The sequence below is a fragment of the Rhipicephalus sanguineus genome, chromosome 9 (genome assembly GCF_013339695.2).
Source record: "Rhipicephalus sanguineus isolate Rsan-2018 chromosome 9, BIME_Rsan_1.4, whole genome shotgun sequence".
Classification (NCBI taxonomy): Eukaryota; Metazoa; Arthropoda; class Arachnida; order Ixodida; family Ixodidae; genus Rhipicephalus; species Rhipicephalus sanguineus.
Window position 1 is genome coordinate 92,271,087 of NC_051184.2, and position 19,389 is coordinate 92,290,475.

The window sequence follows — 19,389 nt, forward strand, 5'->3', positions numbered from 1 at the left end:
ACGCGACGCCGTAAACGAGATGAAAACGATGCTGCTCAAATAAACAGACATCGACAGAAATAAACGCATGAGGCAATGTGCTACAACAGCCGTTCTTGAAGAGTTTTTTTTTTTGCCTTGCTTTCATGCGTTCATGGAAAAAGTGATGTGTTATCGAGCCGTGTGTTCTTATTGCGTATAATGCGGTTTTGCTGCATGCCCAAATGCTCGTCAAGCCTCAGAAAAAAGAGTTGCGGGCTTGACTTCCCACGAGATACCATCGTTCAGCAGTTTGCGTGGAAAGTGGCTCAAGGCGATTTCAAGAGACGACTGGGTGCCAACAAGTAACCCTGTAGTATGCAGTCTACATTTTCACACTGCGGCCTGTTTTATCCATCTCGGGAATTGGTAAAGCTGCTTGTAGACCTTCGCAAATTTGTGGACTGTGTTTCCTTATCGGAAGTCGGTCGCGAAACCCCTTGAACATTGCGTTCACAGGATTGTGCAAGAACTTGTGGGCCTACCGGTGAGTAACTACCGTATTTACTCGCGTAATGATCGCACCCCTAAATTTTGTCGTCTAAATTCGATTTTTCTTTTTCCCCGCGTAATGATCGCACCCCGAACTTGCCGCATCAATATGTCGTGTGCCAAGTCTAGCCGATGATCATCGCGTTTATCATCTGTCGAATGTTGCGTTAATAACTCTTCCAAACTCGCCAAGTGAACTGCACGCACCAAACATATTCGTAATTTTTGCCCACCGTTGGTGGAAACGTGCCATTTAGGATTGCAGTAAAGGCAAATGCCGCAGTTTTCACTGAATGCCCGCCATGTGTTTTATGTCTCTGGCAGCTGAACGCGCCCATCATTGTTTCTGTGATCTGAAAGCAGGCATCACTACGCTAATGCCATAAATTTACTGATTTAAATGAAAGCATTCCTTATTTATACAGAAGAGACTGTTTTGACGCGCGTGACGTACTCACAACCACCGTGACTGGCGAAAAGAAGAAAAAAAAAAAATGCGGTCGCTTCGCTCTGTGGGCTGCCATGTTTGTTTTGCTATCCCGCACTGTTACAGCGGCGGCCGCCTGTTGGTCAACCTGTTGTCATCCCGCAGCAACAAGCTGCCGACGCATTCCCATAATTCCTGAAAAAGCCGTGTCGCCGCCATCCCAGTCGCTCGTCACGGCGTCACTCGACACCACGTTTTTTGGCTGTGCTTTGTGATCGTCTGTTGAAGCACCGTTTCACCATGGGGCGGTATGCGAGCTTTACTTCCGCGTTCAAGCTGAAGGCGCTTGATTACGCGCTAGAGCACGGAAACCGCGCTGCCGGCAGACATTTCAGCGTCGACGAAATCCGGATCCGATATTGGAAAAAACAGCGCGAGAAGCTCATGGCTACGAACAGCACGTGCCGGGCTTTCCGCGGACCCAAAACGGGCAAGTTCCCTGACATCGAAAAGGCAGTCCTCGAATACGTGAGGGACATGCGGAAAGACGGTTGTGCCATGTCGTTAGACATGGTACGGACGCAGGCGCGCACAGTTTCCCGGAGGCTGGGAATAGCCACAAAGGACTTCCGCGCCAGTTCCGGCTGGACGACACGCTTCATGCGGCGGAATGGACTGTCGCTGAGGCGGCGGACGTCGTTGTGCCAGCGAGTTCCATCCGCGTACGAAGACAAAGTGATCGATTTTCACAGGTTCGTCACGAGGATACACCAGAAGAACGGTTTCCTGCTGTCACAGATAGGCAACGCCGACCAAACGCCGTTGACGTTTGACATGCCTCGAAGCACTACTGTGAACAAGAAAGGTGCTCGAAGTGTGCTCGTGAAAACGTGTGGTGCGGAGAAGCAGCGGTGCACCGTGATGCTCGCAGTGACGGCAGACGGGCGGAAGCTGCCGCCGTACGTGATTCTGAAGCGGAAAACAATTCCGAAGGGAAACTTTCCCCGTGGCATTCACATCCGCGCTCAAGCAAAAGGGTGGATGACGGCAGACCTCATGGTCGATTGGATCAAGATGGTTTGGGGGCGAAGAGCAGGAGCGCTTCTGCTTCCTTCACTTCTTGTGCTGGACAGCTTTCGGGGCCATCTCGTTGACAGTGTCCGTACCGAGCTGAAGGAGCGGCGCACGGAAATCGCAGTGATCCCTGGGGGTCTAACTTCGCTGCTACAGCCTCTGGACGTGTCACTGAACAAACCGTTCAAGGACAACGTCCGGAGGCTGTACGCAGAGTGGATGGTGGTGGGCGACCACGATTTCACGCCAAGTGGCAAAATCAGGAGACCCTCCGTGGAAGTCCTCTGCTCATGGATTCTCGAAGCATGGAGTACCATTTCCGACGAGGTGGTCGTCAAGAGCTTTAAGAAGACTGGCATTTCCAACGCGCTCGACGGGACAGAAGATGACCGTCTGTGGGACAGTGAAGACACTGCCGATTCCGACAGGGAATCGTGCGGCGACGACACTGACGCCAGTGACACTTCGGACTCAGAATGAACGTTAGGGGGTCAGAGAGTTCAAAAATAAAAGGGCAGTGTTCCATGCATGTAGCTCCTGTGTAATGCGTGCATTTTATTACAAAGGTAAGCCTTACTCTACTTTTATTTTTGGTTATGTTCATGATAGCTATCGTAAGAATTCAGATTAGCGACTTCTTTGCGTTTTCGGTGCTCAGAATATTGTTTCACGGAAAATTTACCCCGCGTAATGATCGCACCCCGAAGTTGGCGTCAATTTTTTTGAAAAAAAAAAGTGCGATCATTATGCGAGTATATACGGTATGCAAGCACAGACTCCAACCACCGCAAAGAGCTGCTGCTGCTAATATCCAGAAAGTTTATCAGACTGCTTTAAGGAGTAACCGACAGGAACGCTGTTGCAAAGCTGCTTGAAAGGAAAGCTCATGTCAGGAACGCGCAATCAACTGCCCAAACAAAGCCATGGAGTTTCTCACAACAATACCTAGAGGGAAATCTGGCGCCACCATCTATACGAATTTCTTAAGGGGCGCCGTTGCCGCGATGGGAATGACAGTATACGCGCCTGCGAGGCTCGTGTTGGCTGGTGTTGAGCGAGGCTTCGGCTAAAAAGCAGATACGACTGCGCAAATAAAGCTTCTCTGAAACAAAACTTTTATGAAAGGATCTTATTCACGCATATTATATTCTGGAATAAAAGTCCACTCACCTGTATGGCATAACCAAACGGCGAAAGAAAGAAACACACGACGAGCAGTCGCAGAGTGAACGCTGACCTTGTTGTCTGCCTTCCAAGTTTAGCGGCTGTTCATTACTTCTTACGCTTCGTAAAATTGTATATCAATGCATAAGTTTCCAAAGTTAAATAAAACTCGTTTCTGTTCAATGATAAAAAAGAAATAGCTTACTATGTGCTCTTTCAGTACGAAATCAACCATTCTGACGTTAGGAACGCGTTGAAGCCAGACTCGTATTCGAGGTGTCCGGGCTCTTCGTGAGCGATGCCAATCCTAGCCAAGTCTGAAATGCACATATACTGTCATTCCCATGCTTACAACAGCTCACTAGTGCCAGACTTCCCTCTAGGTAATTGTGAGAAACTATGAACAAAGCAGCCAGTGGCTTCTGCTGCACCGACACAACGTTGCTGACACCGTCGCTCTCGCCGGCTCCGGCGGTACAGTCGCTAGCACCACCACACGGCGCTCGCTTGATACGCGTGGCAGCGTGCCTCCAATGGCAAAGCTAGTGATGTCCCAGGCATAGTTTTTTTATACGAGCTGTTGCTCAAGTAAAAGAAGTTTGCTTACTCTCTTTTAGAGATGGCGCATAATGTAGTGAGAAAATGTGCGCATGAATCAACCACGAAAAAACTTATCCAGCAGGGCCCAGCCATGGACCGTTGCGACCATGTTTCGTTGTCGCAGGGGCCGGCAATAGATCGCAAAGGGTTAACTTAAATGTAACAAAACATGTTAATTCATAATTTCAACGTAGCAAAATATCACTGCTGCCACGTAGAAAGACCACTTGTGCCCGCTGGGGGTAGCAGTGGTAAAATGGTCAGTTACATGTGGGTGATTGCTAACGCACCTTTCAAATAGGTTTTGTCACATGGGATCGGTACATTGGCGTCACTACTGTGGTGAAACTAAGCTACAGAGATGATCTGTAATCTACTGCTGTATCCATCAGTCTAGCGCATGTCTGATCTAACACTCGCTCTCCGGTAAAGTCTGTGAGTGTGTACACATTGACGATGTGCTTCCTGTAGCAGATTACTGTAAGCTAGCTCTGCATACTTTACTTACAGTGCAATGGCGTAGAGTACTGGGGAAGACATAACTTGTCAAAGTACTAAGGAAGACATAACATGTGTCCTTGCACTGTTAGCACAGTATGAATTGGTACTGACTCGCCCGGTTAGCTGCAGTTCTCTAGCTACCTTCGGCTGCACTGCTTATCCTGCTACACCTAATTATTGCACTTTGAGAGTTGGCAAACGGAATTGTTGTGTTATGTCTAATCGACATACTGCCAATTTTGTTCGTGGCCACCAGCTTGCAGGATAGTGCAAGCAGTTTCGGCTTGCACTATCCTACAAGCATAGTGGCTATTTTTTGTTATACATTAGTGCCAGGGTTTGTCAACGGTGCCGCAGGAAAGTCGGGATAATTGCACTAACCAAACATTCAGGCGTTTGAAAAAAATGGCAGTTTCACAGCATGGGCGAAGCAGTGAATGCGATAACAACAAATTGTAATGTTATACGAAGTAAGGCTAGCAGCTAACTCTTTTGGATCCAATCTCGCATAACTCTACAATACGCTGGTTAAAGTCACCGCGACTGCTTCAGGGAGCAAAGTGGTTTTTGCGCTGTCTGTTGTTTCAATGCGAAGTAAGCAGTAAGAGCACAGCACGCACCAATGCTCCTGACTGTGCCTTATGATCAGAGTTCACAGTTGCTGCTCAAGCAACACAGCACACTCCCCCCCACCAAGACCGGTGTCCTTTCATGCTTTTTTGCTCGACGAAAGACGGGCAGGGTGTTTCCTCTCTGCTTGACTGATGGGAGGCCTCGCACACGGGGCAATGCTATCGCATGTGCCCTTTGTGCGACGGAGATAGCTGGCTCGTTTCATCTCGGCTTCAGAAGTGTTCGTTTGCGCACTTTTACTAGCGCAAAGAACATACAATGCGTTGGGCAGTGTTATCAATTTAGACTTCATACGAAATATGACGGTGATGGCAAAAACCCGCTGAGAGTGTCCATGTAATTGCGATCGCAGAAACATCTACAAATGTCACAAAATACAGTTGTTGCATTCGTGTTCATAATACTATCGAGGTTGGACCATACAGTAGAATCTCGGTAAACGGTAATCACTTAATGGGAACTGTTGTTGAAATGGCATGGCGTCCAACTTGGTTGGCTTGATATTTTTCTGCTGTGCCCCAGTACGTCTTTTCCAGCAAACTAAACTCCTGTTAAATGCAGCATGTTTTCCTGGTGCCTTAGGGTTCCATTTAAGATTCTACTGTGCGACGACTGAATGTGCCCTCTATTACCATGACTTCTCTGAGCAGCTGTACCTACACAGAGGACAGAAGTTCAAAGGAACATAGGGGACTGAAGTAATGAACATTGGCCGAACAAGGGCTGTCACTGTAGATGGCGGCAGACCTCGTTCAGTGACCATTGATTGCTTTAGCAAGCATGGGTGCAGCTGCGCAGTGCTCCTGTCAGTATGACAATTACGGCTTTGTGTTTTTTCTGTGAACTTCACAGTAGACAAGTAAAAGTGCTGTGGGAAATGTAAAGAAATTAGCATGCTTGATCCACTTGCTTGAGTCAGTTTTATTGTTGGCAGCTAAAGGCGATCCTCAGTCCAATGTTTGATTGTGTGAACTCTGTTTCAATTCTTCCAGAACAACATTGCTGAGGTGCCCAGCTTGCGGAGCGACCTCATGAAGGACAACCTCATGTGCATCCTACGGTCAGTGTCAAGTTGTTGCTGCTCTTATTTAAACAATGATGAACAACCTATGCAGCCGCATCGACTAGAGCATAAAAAGAGTGTTGGAGAAGGTGGGATTCACTCCTAAACTCGTAGAGTTTCTCAGAATAATGCCCAGATGGAAATGTGGTGTCACCGTCTATGCGCATTTCCTAAGGGGCGCACTGTGCCATGATGGGAATGATGGTATACAGTAAACGCTCGTTAATTCGACTCTCATTAATTCGGAAAATCGGTTAATTCGGACACGTCATCAGGTCCCTGTAAATATATGCATCACTCTATGAGACTGGCCGCTCGTTATTTCGGACAGATTTGACCGCAAATCGGATAATTCGGCGACTTTCGGGCCGCTGGCGAGGCTCGAAAACGAAAAAAGAACCATTCGGAACAAAAGTGAAGCTCAAACGCTGCATCGCTGTGGACATCAATTATCAGCTTGGCTTGACTTCAGACTGGTTGAACACCTTTTGCTTTGTTCCCGTTGGTGTGCAGCATCGTTGAACGCCGTTTTATTGAGGAACGATTCAGTACTAGAGATGGGCAAAGTGGTTCACTTGAGTGAACTTGAGTGAGCGGCTCCGAACGGCTCAGCTCACTTAAGTGAACCGGATCATTTGAACGGCTCACCGGTTCACCTAAATCGACGGAGGAAGGGAAAACACGAGGAGGGAGATGAGGCAAAAAGGAGGCTACCTTCCCCCTCCTCCTCCTGGAATTTCGCGGCGTGCGCTGGTCGCTGCTGGATGCCTCCGCTCCCCCCCTCCCCCCCTTCGCTTATGCACCCCTCTGCAAAATGTTCTGAAGACGCAATTGAGTGCCACGTGCTTCCGCGTGACTCGGTAAGCCTAGAGTTATTGTATAGATTGTATATGCTCCCTACCGTAGGGGGGTACTTGCCCTCCCTACGTAGCGTACCTCTCTCAAGGAACGCGAACTCGAACGAAGCGGCTCGACCGGTTCAACGAACAACACCTGGTGGCGTTGGTTCAACACGGCTCACTGAGCGAGAGAGAACCGGCTACTGACAGTGTACTCGTCTCATGCGCTCACCGGCTCACCGCTCTTCCCCGGTTCTCTGAGCATCTGCAGATCAGTTCAGCACAGCTCACTGAACGAGCGAGAACCGACTTCCCCCTTTCCCAAAGAACCGCCGCTCACTTTTACTGAGCCGCGGATCAACCGCTCTTTAAGAAGAGCCGCTCAAAAGAGCCGGCTCGCTCCTGAGCGACCCATCTCTATTCAGTACGGCTCCTTTAGCTTGATCGTTGCTGGTGCTTTTGTGCTGTCTTCTCGTGTGAACGCACTCTCCGCCGATGGCAACGCCGGCGAAGCGGCCCAAGTACGAGGCCAAGGACTTCACCACCAAAGTAGAAATTTTGCGTGCCACGAAGAATGGGCTCTCCCGACAAGAAGTAGCTCCTGTGAAATGACGTCGGCAAACAATACGACGTGAGTCTCCTGAGCGCTGTTAGCATTCTTCGCTTATGTGTGGCAGAGCACGCCTGTGCACGCCATTGCCAACTGTTTCAGGCACAGTGGCTATGTTGTACCCGACTCCAGCGATGCAGTGGCCGAAGTGTCGCCGAACGACGGTGCCAACGACGGGCAGGATTTCGGAAGTGTTATGCCTGATGCAGTGACACTCAACAATTATATCGGCATTGATGGCGTTGCCACTGCCGGCTCTGACTGATGAGCAAATCGTCAAGGAAGTGATGTATGACGACGAATCTGAGAACGAAGAGCCTGAAGAGGAGCAGCCACACTGAGCCACACAGGCCCCCTCGTACTGTGAAGGGAGCCGCGGAGGCCCTCATCATCCTTAAAGAATTTTGTTTTGGCACTGCAAACAGCATGCGAGCTGCTGAGCACCTTCAAGAGCTCAGAAAAATTGTGTCCGCGCAAATTTCTGCTCGAAAACAGACGCATCCGCGATTACCTTGTAAAGTAAAGGTATGTTGAAAAAACTCTTGCATTTATTGTGTTTATTTCGACCATTCGATAATTCGGACATTCGGTTAATTCGGACATTTTTTCCGGTCCCTAGAAATCCGAATTAACGAGCTTTTACTGTATATATCTGCGAGGCTTAGCCTAAAATGTCAATTTAACTGGGCAAATTGAGCTTCCCTAAGACAAAAGCTTTCATAAACGGATCTCATTCACCCGTGCAACATTTCACAATAAATGTTCAATCACCAGCAGGGTATAACAAAACGGTGAAAGGAAGAAATAGGTGAAAAACTGTTGCAATGCGAACGTGGACCTTGTCGCCTGTCTTCCTACTATAGTGGCCGGTCGATACTTCTTACATTTAAATAAAATTGTACATCCAAGAAGAAGTTCTCAAAGTTAAAAAAAATCTAGTTCCTGCATAATCCTAAGAAAAGAAATTGCTTCTTACGTGCTGCTTCAGTACAAAGTTAGCCATTGTGACACTAGGAATGCTTCCAGCCAGACACGTCTTTGAGGTGTCCGGGTTCTTCTTGAACGATGCCAATCTGAATTTGACACATCACAGCATTCCTATGCGTACAACATTGTCGCATTGGCCGCTTTCCCTCTAGGTAATTGCATGAAACTCTATGCCTAAACCAATTACCGCATTTACTGGAATCTAGGCCGGCCCCGATTCTAAGCCGACCCCCGAAATTCGCAAGGCCAGAAAAAAAAAAAAAACTTAATCATTGTACTCGAATCTAAGTCGACCCCCCCCCCCCCATTTCGCACATCGTTTTTTTTTTTTTTTCTTAAAAAGCATTGGCTTAGATTCGAGTAAATACGGTAAAGAAAAATGTGCCACACTGTAGACCTGCAGGAAGGGTGGAACGATGCAAAGTGAAAATAGGGCAGATACAAGCAGAAAGGATAGGTTAGATTAGGTGTTACGTTACGTTAAGTGCTAAGTTATGTTAGGTTAGGCTGCAGTCACCTTATCCCTTCCTTTTTCATCATGCACTGGTCTTGGAGGGCATAAAGAATTTTTGTTAAGCATATCTCACTTTTGTTCATATTGTCACGTGGTCGTGACGTTGACGAAGGCAGCAGTTGGCGTCTTCAAGACTAAACTTTTTATTTGGGCGAACATGTGCCCGGAAAATGAGAATACAACGTGCAAGCAATTCACACTATAAACTGATAGCAGTGTGAACAGTCGTCGGCCGTCGAGTAATCTGATCATTGGCGCAACATGTCGTCTTTTATGCAGTAGCCATCGAACCTTCCAGCATTATTGCTGCAAGCTCTCGCATAAGTTCAGCGTTCCAGCATTATCGCTGGAAGTGCTTGCATAAGCTCTCGAAAAAAATTGACTATTCACGCCCTGCGTGTAATCTTAATAGAATGAGCTCAAACAAACACGAAGCTTGTAAAACATTGCAGCGCATTCTGCACCTAGCATTGTCAACAGTCTTTGCGGGGGAAACCTGAACACACCAAAAGAAAGCAATAAAAACGCATGGCAATATCATAGTATTTGTGGTGTCACCAGTGTACATTACACTATGAAAGTGAAGAACTTGTTTGACTCCCACTGTTAGGTGCTAAAAGCAGTGTGTTCATGTAGGAGAATGCAATGCAGTCTGGTTACTACTACATTAATTGACTTCTGTGGTAGTACCTCATTTGCTGGTAATGTTAGTGTGATGTTGGAAGGTGCATGGTGTCACCAGGGGCTGCCAGCAGTTGGTTAAACATGTTGCCGTGCTCCCTCTTCATTGGTTGTATGCTGTGTGATCATTCTCATATTTTTGATAACACCTTTTTAATAGTATCATAACAATTTCATGGAAGCCATAAGCTCATGTATACTAAATTTGCGTGCTTCAGATGCATAGGTTGGACAAATGCTGTTTACGAAACTGTGATGTGTATTTCATGCTTCAGTTTTTCCACACTGATATCTGACACTCTTTGTGAAAGTATAAAGGTCCTAAGTTTAGAATTCTACTTCCCACACTCGTAATTTAGCTCTCGTTTTCAAATGCAAGAGAATGTATTCTAATCTATTCAAAGGTTGTTTAATAGGGCATTTATGCATTCACGTGAGTCTGAATTGGGATATTGGAGTTACCTTTGAGTTAAAGCAGCCTTTAAACTGCTAGACTTGCCTAAGTACAGGAGTGGTCCGGTCTGAAACACACAATACCATGCTAGCCATTGAAAAATATCAAGAAAGGAGGAATTCGATGGTTGTTCGTTGACGATTTCAAAACATGTGCTTTGATGAATTTATTGATGATTTTGAAATGGTGCACGATATGAACGAGGTGCTGCAAATGCAATGAATGCAGGAACTTGCTGCACTCGACCCAGATCGACGTGAGCTACTTTGCAGCCGGCATCGTGGCGCACCTGGCGAGCGATGGGCCCGAGCACTGGAACGTCGAATGTGTCAGCCTCAAGGACATGCTCAAGGAGCTGGTGAGTGTAGCTTCAAAGTCTGACGCATTCCAAAGTCTTTTATCTGAAAACTTGATGGAAATTTGAATTTGTTTGCCTTATTTAACGTGGAAAAATGGGAAGCTGGAGATTGTGTGTCGGTACTCCTTTGATACAACAGAGACAAGCAAAGGAATGCAACAGACAAGTAGGCCAGGGGAAGCATAGAGGACATTTATTGTTGTCAACTGCAGTGTGGTAGTTGTGATGTAAATTGAAGAGAATTAAAGGGGATAGAAATCACCCTTTCCATCAGTGGGATCCGAGCCCACAACCTTCGAATTACGGGTCCGATGCTGTACCAGTTAAGTTACGACTGAAAGTGCTTCCCCGTTCTCTCCGTTGGGTATTTCTGTGCATGCAATCCCCGAGAATGTTAGCCAGCACCGTTCGTAGCCAAGGCTGTGGAACACTCGTCTTGCTCAAAGGGCGTCACGTGCCATGTGGGATCAAATGTGACGCCCGTTCAGATCTTGCGGAAGAAAAGGGTGATTTTTCATCCACTGTAATTGACCTCAGTTGATGTTGTAATAACTGCACAACAGTTAAGGACAACAATTAATGTTCCCTATGCTTTCCCTCGCCTAATAGTCTGTCGGATTCATTTAGTTGTGCCTAACGAAGAAACAAGCCCCTTGGAAGAAAAAAAAATTCCCCTTCTTTCAGTACTCCTTTGAGGTATCGTTCAGGTGAGGTGCATAGTGTTTCCGCTATTCTGTCAGTACATAGTTAGAGGTTTCATTTTGGCCGGGTGACAGAATTTATCCAGTTTTGACAGCATGGCTTTTGAGGGAGATCCGCCAAGATTTTCTCGCGTTTATTTTCAGGGTGAGGTGGTACAAGGCTGGAAGAGCCCGGACACTGAAATGGTGGCTTACAGGTGAGCAGCTCCCGCCCGATTCGTGAGATCAGAGCCCATAGCTGAGTGTTGACAGAACTCCTGGTTTTGCAAGGTTCCGTACAAAAAATTGCTCAAGGGGAACTCTAAAACTACGTGTATTTGTTTTATCTTATACTAATCTTGATACTTGTGTATTTGATAGTCAGCGCCGAAAGTTAAGGTACCACGAGCCAAAAGAAAAAGCTGAACATTCCTGCTACTTCGGCAGGCAGCCCTAGTTTAGATTTCCGGCCTGTTTTAAAACATGCTAACGACATGTACTGTGAATTTAGTAAAACTTGTTGTTAGGCTGGTTGGTACATGCTTACTGAAAAACATAAAAGACCACCAAGGAAGGACTCTAGACAGAAAAGAAAAGGGTGTCAAAAAGGGCATTGTATTACATTAGCAGTTCATTGGTATAGTCTCAAATTGCGGGCAAATTCAAAGTTTTGTCAGACCTTGTGATTTTTTTCACACCGACTGCACATGTGTGCTATACATAGTAGTTGTTCTGCCATTAACTATGGTTTATATTTCTGAACTTCTAGTCGTACACAGTAAAACTTTGTTGATACACACCTGTTTATTACGTTTGTCCAGCCACTACGCTCTGAAAGTTCAGTCCCTACTGGGTCATGGGTGTTAGCTTTCCATTTCTTGCATTTCCCTTCGTGGCTGTTGCATCCAAAATCTGTGATGGCACGTGTGTAGACAGCAGCATGCCATCATTGTGGCGCCTGTTGCATGGCACCATCTTTGCAAGGAACAGCAATATCATCTGTAGTGTTTTACCGGCACTTAGCCAGTGGTGGTAACCGATATTTGGTATTTTAAAATCTACACATTCTATTAAAAAAAATAATTGCATATTTGAACTTACTGCAGAAATACTCTGCAAGTTTCTTGAAAGTTGATCAACAATTTACAAAAAAAGTTTTGAAGCACAATTTACCGCCCCGCACTGGGAGTGTCGTCACACATCTAGGTCTTCCCCCGTGGTGCCGTGACACGCCCGACTGTTGCAGTTGTTAGCTGCCATTTTCACACTTCAATGAACCATAAATGCTCATTTGAGTGGGGAAATGGCAGGTTCCGCTTGTAACTCTCAAAAAACATTTTTACCCTCATATAGTAAGCAAGATTGTCTAGCATAAACTGACAAGCATTGTTGTGGAATAAATGTATGTGGTGTGGTACATTTTGGCTTTGAGTGACGTTTCGCTGCAGAATGTGCTATGCAATGCAGCATCACTTCACACCATGCACACCTTTGCTTTTGAAGGGTTGCTGTTCGAGCGAGTTGGTGTTCCATAATTGCAGCATGTACCGTATTTACTCGATTCTACCGCGCCCTCAATTGTAACGCGCACCCGTTTTCCGCGCACAAAAAAAAAAAAGTAATACATCGATTGTAACGCGCACCCATTTTTTCGTGAGAGAAAAGAACAAAAAAGTCCGTAGGAGTGAAACTTCGCACATTCATAAGAACAAGTATTTGGGTTTTAAAGAACTTAAGTTTCAAAAAAGTAAAACACAAAGTCGAAAAGCGGGCCTTGCCGCTAAAACTGTCACCACTACGGCGGCGATACGAGTTGTGTAATGGATCAGTCCTCGTCGCTGTCGGACAACTCCTTGTCGCTGTCAACGCTCTTCGATTTCGGGAAACCGGCCCTGCCTTGGTCCACTGAAACCTTTTCGTGAAGCTTTGCTGTAAAAAATCTTCTGCTTCTATTTGCGCCAGTCTCGCACGCACGTTGCGGGAACTCCGAACGACCGTGATGCGGCCCGATTTCCGCCCGTCTCAGCACATGTAATAACTATTCTTTTAAATGCTGCATCGTGGTGCACTCGTCGAGTATTTGGAGTCGGCACTTCCATGCCATCGATGCGAACGCAGAACGGGATGACAATCTTCTCAGCACACGTACGAACTGAAACAATAATGGCAGAAATGGCCAAGGCGCGTAGGAGGCGGCCATTTTGAAATGACGATGGCAATACGATAACTGAGTTTCTTTTTTTTTTTTTTCGGTACTCGATTCTAACGCGCATGCGATTTTTGGACTCGTTTTACCGGAAAAAAGGTGCGCGTTAGATTCGAGTAAATACGGTATTAGCACGGCACATAGAAGAAAACGTCACACATGAAGAGACGGTAGGTGCTTACTTGTCTTTGTGTGTTGTGTTTTCTTTTCTTCCATGTGTGACGTTATTACATGCTGAGATGAAAAATCCTTGGAACACAGGGTGTTGCTGGAGCCAACATTCCAACATGCGGACTTGTCTTTTTCAAGGCTGCAGCAGTTGCAAGTTGAAGCAGTTGCAAGTTGCAGCATTGAAGAACATATGTCCACTTGTCTAAACGTTGGCTCCAGCGGCACCCTGTGTTCCAAGGATTTTTCATCTGTTCAAAATTTCATCTTCCCCTGAATTTCTTGCTAATGCAGGCTGTTGTTTTGATTTCGAGTTTGTCACCAAGTATCCCTGCTTTGATGATTTTTGGTTTTCGGACAATACGTTTTATTTAGGTTTGTGCGAATATTCGAGCACTTTGAATATTCGAACGAATATTACAGTATTCGAATGTGCTTTGACACGAATTTAAATTATTCTAAATTTCGAAGTATTCGAAACGAACGAATAGACATATATAAATCACATGTAACTCCCTGTAAAGGTGGTTTCACTGCAATAGAGGGGCGCTATACCTTGAATACACCTATTCAGGGGAAATCCGCATTGCCGCGAAGCCTCACTTCAAGGTCAAATGAACATATTATCCTCACATCGATTCATCGTTTTTTAAGTGTAAAAGCTTGTTATACTGGCTTAATGCTCTGAGTATAGCAAATTTTAAAACGTAACATGTTTTACAGGTTATCACTTGCATTCTACCGGAAGTCAAATCCTGCCACTATTCAAAGTTGCTTCCACTTCCCTTTGAACCAAAAAGAATGACATTTGCACATGCCTTGTTTCAATTTTATAAATATTGCGCAGACTAGCTGGGTCATGACAAATATGCTCATCTTTTTTTATATGTGATGCGTACTATTCGAATTTGATTCGAAATTATTCAACCAAATCACTATTCGCTTTGAATTCGCTTTGAACCTAAAATTTACTATTCGCACAAGCCTAGTTTTATTTTCGAATTCCCATGACGATCGTATTGTTGGGATTCCAACTGTATTAGACATCATTGACACTGTGACGCCCTTTGGTCTCGATGTTGGTGAAGTAGATGCCCGACATCTATGGCTCTTCCTTCTTGTGGTTGCAGGTCGTTCAACCCGTTCTTCCCGTTGCTGCGTTGCAACACATCTTGCGAAGTGCAGCTGTGGGCGGTCTGGGCCATGCACCATGTCTGCTCCAAAAACCGTATGTGCATGTTCTCGCTGCACTTTTTTTGTGTTGTTCGTGTCAGAACACCTCATCTTCTAACTGTGATAAGGCCTTACTGGCTCATTTCAGGGGTGTCGTGGCCTCTCTCTAGTCCGAAATTGGACTTAATGAAGTGAAGGTTTTATTTTACGCTACTCTGAACGACGAATACACGGGAAGAAAAGTAAACAAAAAGAAAGATTCCCACTGCAGTGTCTGGAAGTGAATCGGAAGTTTTTCGTGGACTCGTGCTCGCGGGGCAAAACTTCTGAGGCTTTACACAATCACATAGATAGATTGAGGTCCATGTTAAACAACCTCAAGTGGTCAAAGGTAATCTTTATTGCCCCGTTACAATGTGCCTCATAATCTGATCATGGTTTTTGCTTATTAAACCCCGTAATTTAGTTTTCATTTCTAAGCCACATAGCTTGCTGCCCTGCATGTGTGTCCTTTCAAGTGGTTTGCCAATTAGATAGCGTGTGCTGGGTCGGATGGACACAAAAGAGGGAGACCAAATCAGTTTAAATGTACATTCAGCTTCAAGCTACATAGCTCGCTGCTCTGCATGTGTGTTCTTTCAAGTGGCATGCTATATTAGATAGCGTGTTCTGCGTCAGATGGACACAAAAGAGGCAGACCAAATCAGTTTAAATGTACTCTTTCAAGAAACTGTTAGCACCGGTAAGTCATTCTAAGGTTGCGCATAACGAGACAGTACTTTCTTGTAAAGGAGAGAAACGTCTCTCTCACCTTAGGAAAAATCTTGCTCCCAAAAAGGCGCATAAAATATTTGGTAATTTAGAGCTATGCATTCTAATAAAAAAAGAATTGCATATTTAAATAAGCACACCAATATACATAAAGTCAGCAAGTTTCAACAAAATTGATCAAGAATTTAAAAAAAATTGGGGCAGCTACACACTAGTGGTGCGAAGACTGAGCAGACAGCGGAGCTGGTAGCGTTCCCTTCCTTCTTTTCTTTCTCCTCACCTTCACATGTCTTCCCCACCCTTTGCTATACTATACAACACTATACTATGCTTTACCCTATCCCCTCCTTCTTTCCATCCTCCTCACCGCTTCTCTTTCCCACCCCTTGCTATACTATACGATACATGGTTACGCTATGCTTTACCCTACCCCCTCCTCCTTTCCATCCTCTTCATTTATCTTTCCCACCCCTTGCTATACTATACTATACATGGCTATGCTATGCTTTACCCTACCTCCTCCTCCTTTCCATCCTCTTCATTTATCTTTTCCACCCCTTGCTATACTATACTATACATGGCTATGCTATGCTTTACCCTACCCCCTCCTCCTTTCCATCCTCTTCATTTATCTTTCCCACCCCTTGCTATACTATACTATACATGGCTATGCTATGCTTTACCCTACCCCCTCCTCCTCTCCATCCTCTTCATTTATCTTTCCCACCCCTTGCTATACTATACTATACATGGCTATGCTATGCTTTACCCTACCCCCTCCTCCTCTCCATCCTCTTCATTTATCTTTCCCACCCCTTGCTATACTATACTATACATGGCTATGCTATTGCTTTACCCTACCCCCTCCTCCTTTCCATCCTCTTCATTTATCTTTCCCACCCCTTGCTATACTATACTATACATGGCTATGCTATGCTTTACCCTACGCCCTCCTCCTTTCCATCCTCTTCATTTATCTTTCCCACCCCTTGCTATACTATACTATACATGGCTATGCTATGCTTTACCCTATGCCCCTCCTCCTTTCCATCCTCTTCATTTATCTTTCCCACCCCTTGCTATACTATACTATACATGGCTATGCTATGCTTTACCCTACCCCCTCCTTTCCATCCTCTTCATTTATCTTTCCCACCCCTTGCTATACTATACTATACATGGCTATGCTATGCTCTACCATACCCCCTCCTCCCTCCATCCTCTTCATTTATCTTTCCCACCCCTTGCTATACTATACTATCATGGCTATGCTATGCTTTACCCTACCCCCTCCTCTTTTCATTCCCTTCATTTATCTTTCCCACCCCTTGCTATACTATACTATACATGGTTATGCTATGCCTTACCCTATCCCCCTCCTCTTTTTCATTCCCTTCATTTATCTTTCCCACCCCTTGTTATACTATACTATACATGGTTATGCTATGCCTTACCCTACCCCCTCCTCCTTCATCATTTATCTGTTCCCCCCGTGCTAGACATACATTGCTATCCTATGCATTACCCTACCCCCCTCCTCCGTTCAATCCTCTTCCCTTCATTTTATCTTTTCCCACTCCTGCTAATCCTATACATGGCTATTCTATCCTTACCCTACCCCCTCCTCCTTTCAATCCATCGTTCACATTCCATTTTATCTTTCCACCTCCTGTATACTATACATGCTATGCTATGCTTTACCCACCCCTCCTCCTTCCATCCTATTCAGCCCCTTCATTTATCTTCCCACCTCCTGCTATACTAGACAGCTATGCTATGCTTTACCCTAACCCCCTCCGCCTTTCATCCTCTGTCACCTTCATTTTACTTTCCCAACCTCTTGCTATTAATAATACATTGCTATGCTATGCCTTACCCTACCCCCTCCTCCTTTCCAATCCTCCTTCACCTTCATTTATCTTTCCCACCTCTGCTATCCTATACATGGCTATGCTATGTCTTTATCCCTACCCCCCTCCTCCTCTCCCTCCTCTTCACCTTCATTTATCTTTCCACCTCTGCTATACTATCCATGGCTATGCTATGCCTTTACCCTACCCCCCTCCTCCTTTCACTCCTCTTCACCTTCATTTATCTTTCCCACCTCCTGCTATACTATACTGGCTATGCTATGCTTTACCCTACCCCCTCCTCCTATTCCATCCTCTTCACCTTCATTTATCTTTCCCACCTCTTGCTATACTATAATATACATGGCTATGCTATGCCTTACCCTACCCCCTCCTCCTTTCCATCCTCTTCACCTTCATTTATCTTTCCCACCTCTTGCTATACTATACATGGCTATGCTATGCCTTACCCTCCCCCCTCCTCCTTTCAATCCTCTTCACCTTCATTTATCTTTCCCACCTCCTGCTATACTATACATGGCTATGCTATGCTTTACCCTACCCCCCTCCTCATTTCCATCCTTCTTCACCTTCATTTATCTTCCCACCTCTTGCTATACTATACATGGCTATGCTATGCCTTACCCTACCCCCTCCTCCTTTCAATCCTCTTCACCTTCATTTATCTTTCCCACCTCCTGCTATACTATACATGGCTATGCTATGCTTTACCATACCCCCTCCTCCTTTTCCATCCTCTTCACCTTCAATTATCTTTCCACCTCTACTATACTATACATGGCTATGCTATGCCTAACTCCCCCTCCTCCTTTCATCCTCTTCACCTTCATATATCTTTCCCACCTCCTGCTATACTATACATGGCTATGCTATGCTTTACCCTACCCCCTCCTCCTTTCAATCCTCTTCACCTTCATTTATCTTTCCCACCTCCTGCTATACTATACATGGCTATGCTTATGCTCTTACCCTACCCCTCCTCCTTTCATCCTCTTCACCTTCATTTATCTTTCCCACCTCCTGCTATACTATACATGGCTATGCTATGCTTTACCCTACCCCTCCTCCTTTCCATCCTCTTCACCTTCATTTATCTTTCCCACCTCCTGCTATACTATACATGGCTATGCTATGCTTACCCTACCCCCTCCTCCTTTCAATCCTCTTCACCTTCATTTATCTTTCCCACCTCCTTGCTATACTATACATGGCTATGCTATGCTTTACCCTACCCCCTCCTCCTTTCCATCCTCTTCACCTTCATTTATCTTTCCCACCTCCTGCTATACTATACATGGCTATGCTATGCTTTACCCTACCCCCTCCTCCTTTCCATCCTCTTCCACCTTCATATCTTTCCACTCCTGCTATACTATACCTGGTTATGCCATGCCTCTATACCACTCTCCTTTCATCCTTCATTCATCTTCCACCCCTTGCTATACTATACATGGCTATGCTATGCTTTACCCTACCCTCCCCTTTCATCCTTTCCACTCCTCTTTATCTTTCACCTCTGCTATACTATACAGGCTATGCTATGCCTTACCCTCCCCCTCCTCCTTTCATCTTTCACCTTCATTTATCTTTCCCCCCTCTATCACTATACATGGCTATGCTATGCTTACCCTACCCCTCCTCCTTTCCATCCTCTTCACCTTCATTTATCTTTCCCACCTCTGCTATACTATACATGGCTATGCTATGCTTCCCTACCCCCTCCTCCTTTCAATCTCTTCACCTTCATTTATCTTTCCCACCTCTGCTATACTATACATGGCTATGCTATGCTTTAAGCCTACCCCCTCTCCCTTTCCATCCTCTTCACCTTCATTTATCTTTCCCACCTCTTGCTATACTATACATGGCTATGCTATGCTTTAGCCTACCCCCTCCTCCTTTCCATCCTCTTCACCTTCATTTATCTTTCCCACCTCCTGCTATACTATACATGGCTATGCTATGCTTTACCCTACCCCCTCCTCCTTTCAATCCTCTTCACCTTCATTTATCTTTCCCACCTCCTGCTATACTATACATGGCTATGCTATGCCTTACCCTACCCCCTCCTCCTTTCAATCCTCTTCACCTTCATTTATCTTTCC

The 19,389-nt window shown here is 45.5% G+C and overlaps 1 protein-coding gene across 2 annotated transcripts in view; it reads left to right on the forward strand.

The window, feature by feature from the left end:
- Positions 1-19,389, forward strand: part of LOC119406021 (protein zyg-11 homolog B) — an 82,668-nt gene that overhangs the window by 50,548 nt on the left and 12,731 nt on the right. For both annotated transcript variants that reach the window (XR_007417564.1, XM_037672865.2), the window contains exons 14-17: positions 5,902-5,969; positions 10,286-10,415; positions 11,261-11,313; positions 14,600-14,697. Coding sequence is in view for 1 of the 2 variants with exons in the window: in XM_037672865.2 (XP_037528793.1) it covers positions 5,902-5,969; positions 10,286-10,415; positions 11,261-11,313; positions 14,600-14,697 (349 nt within the window). In the remaining variant the exon portion in view is untranslated. The remainder of the gene's footprint in view (positions 1-5,901; positions 5,970-10,285; positions 10,416-11,260; positions 11,314-14,599; positions 14,698-19,389) is intronic.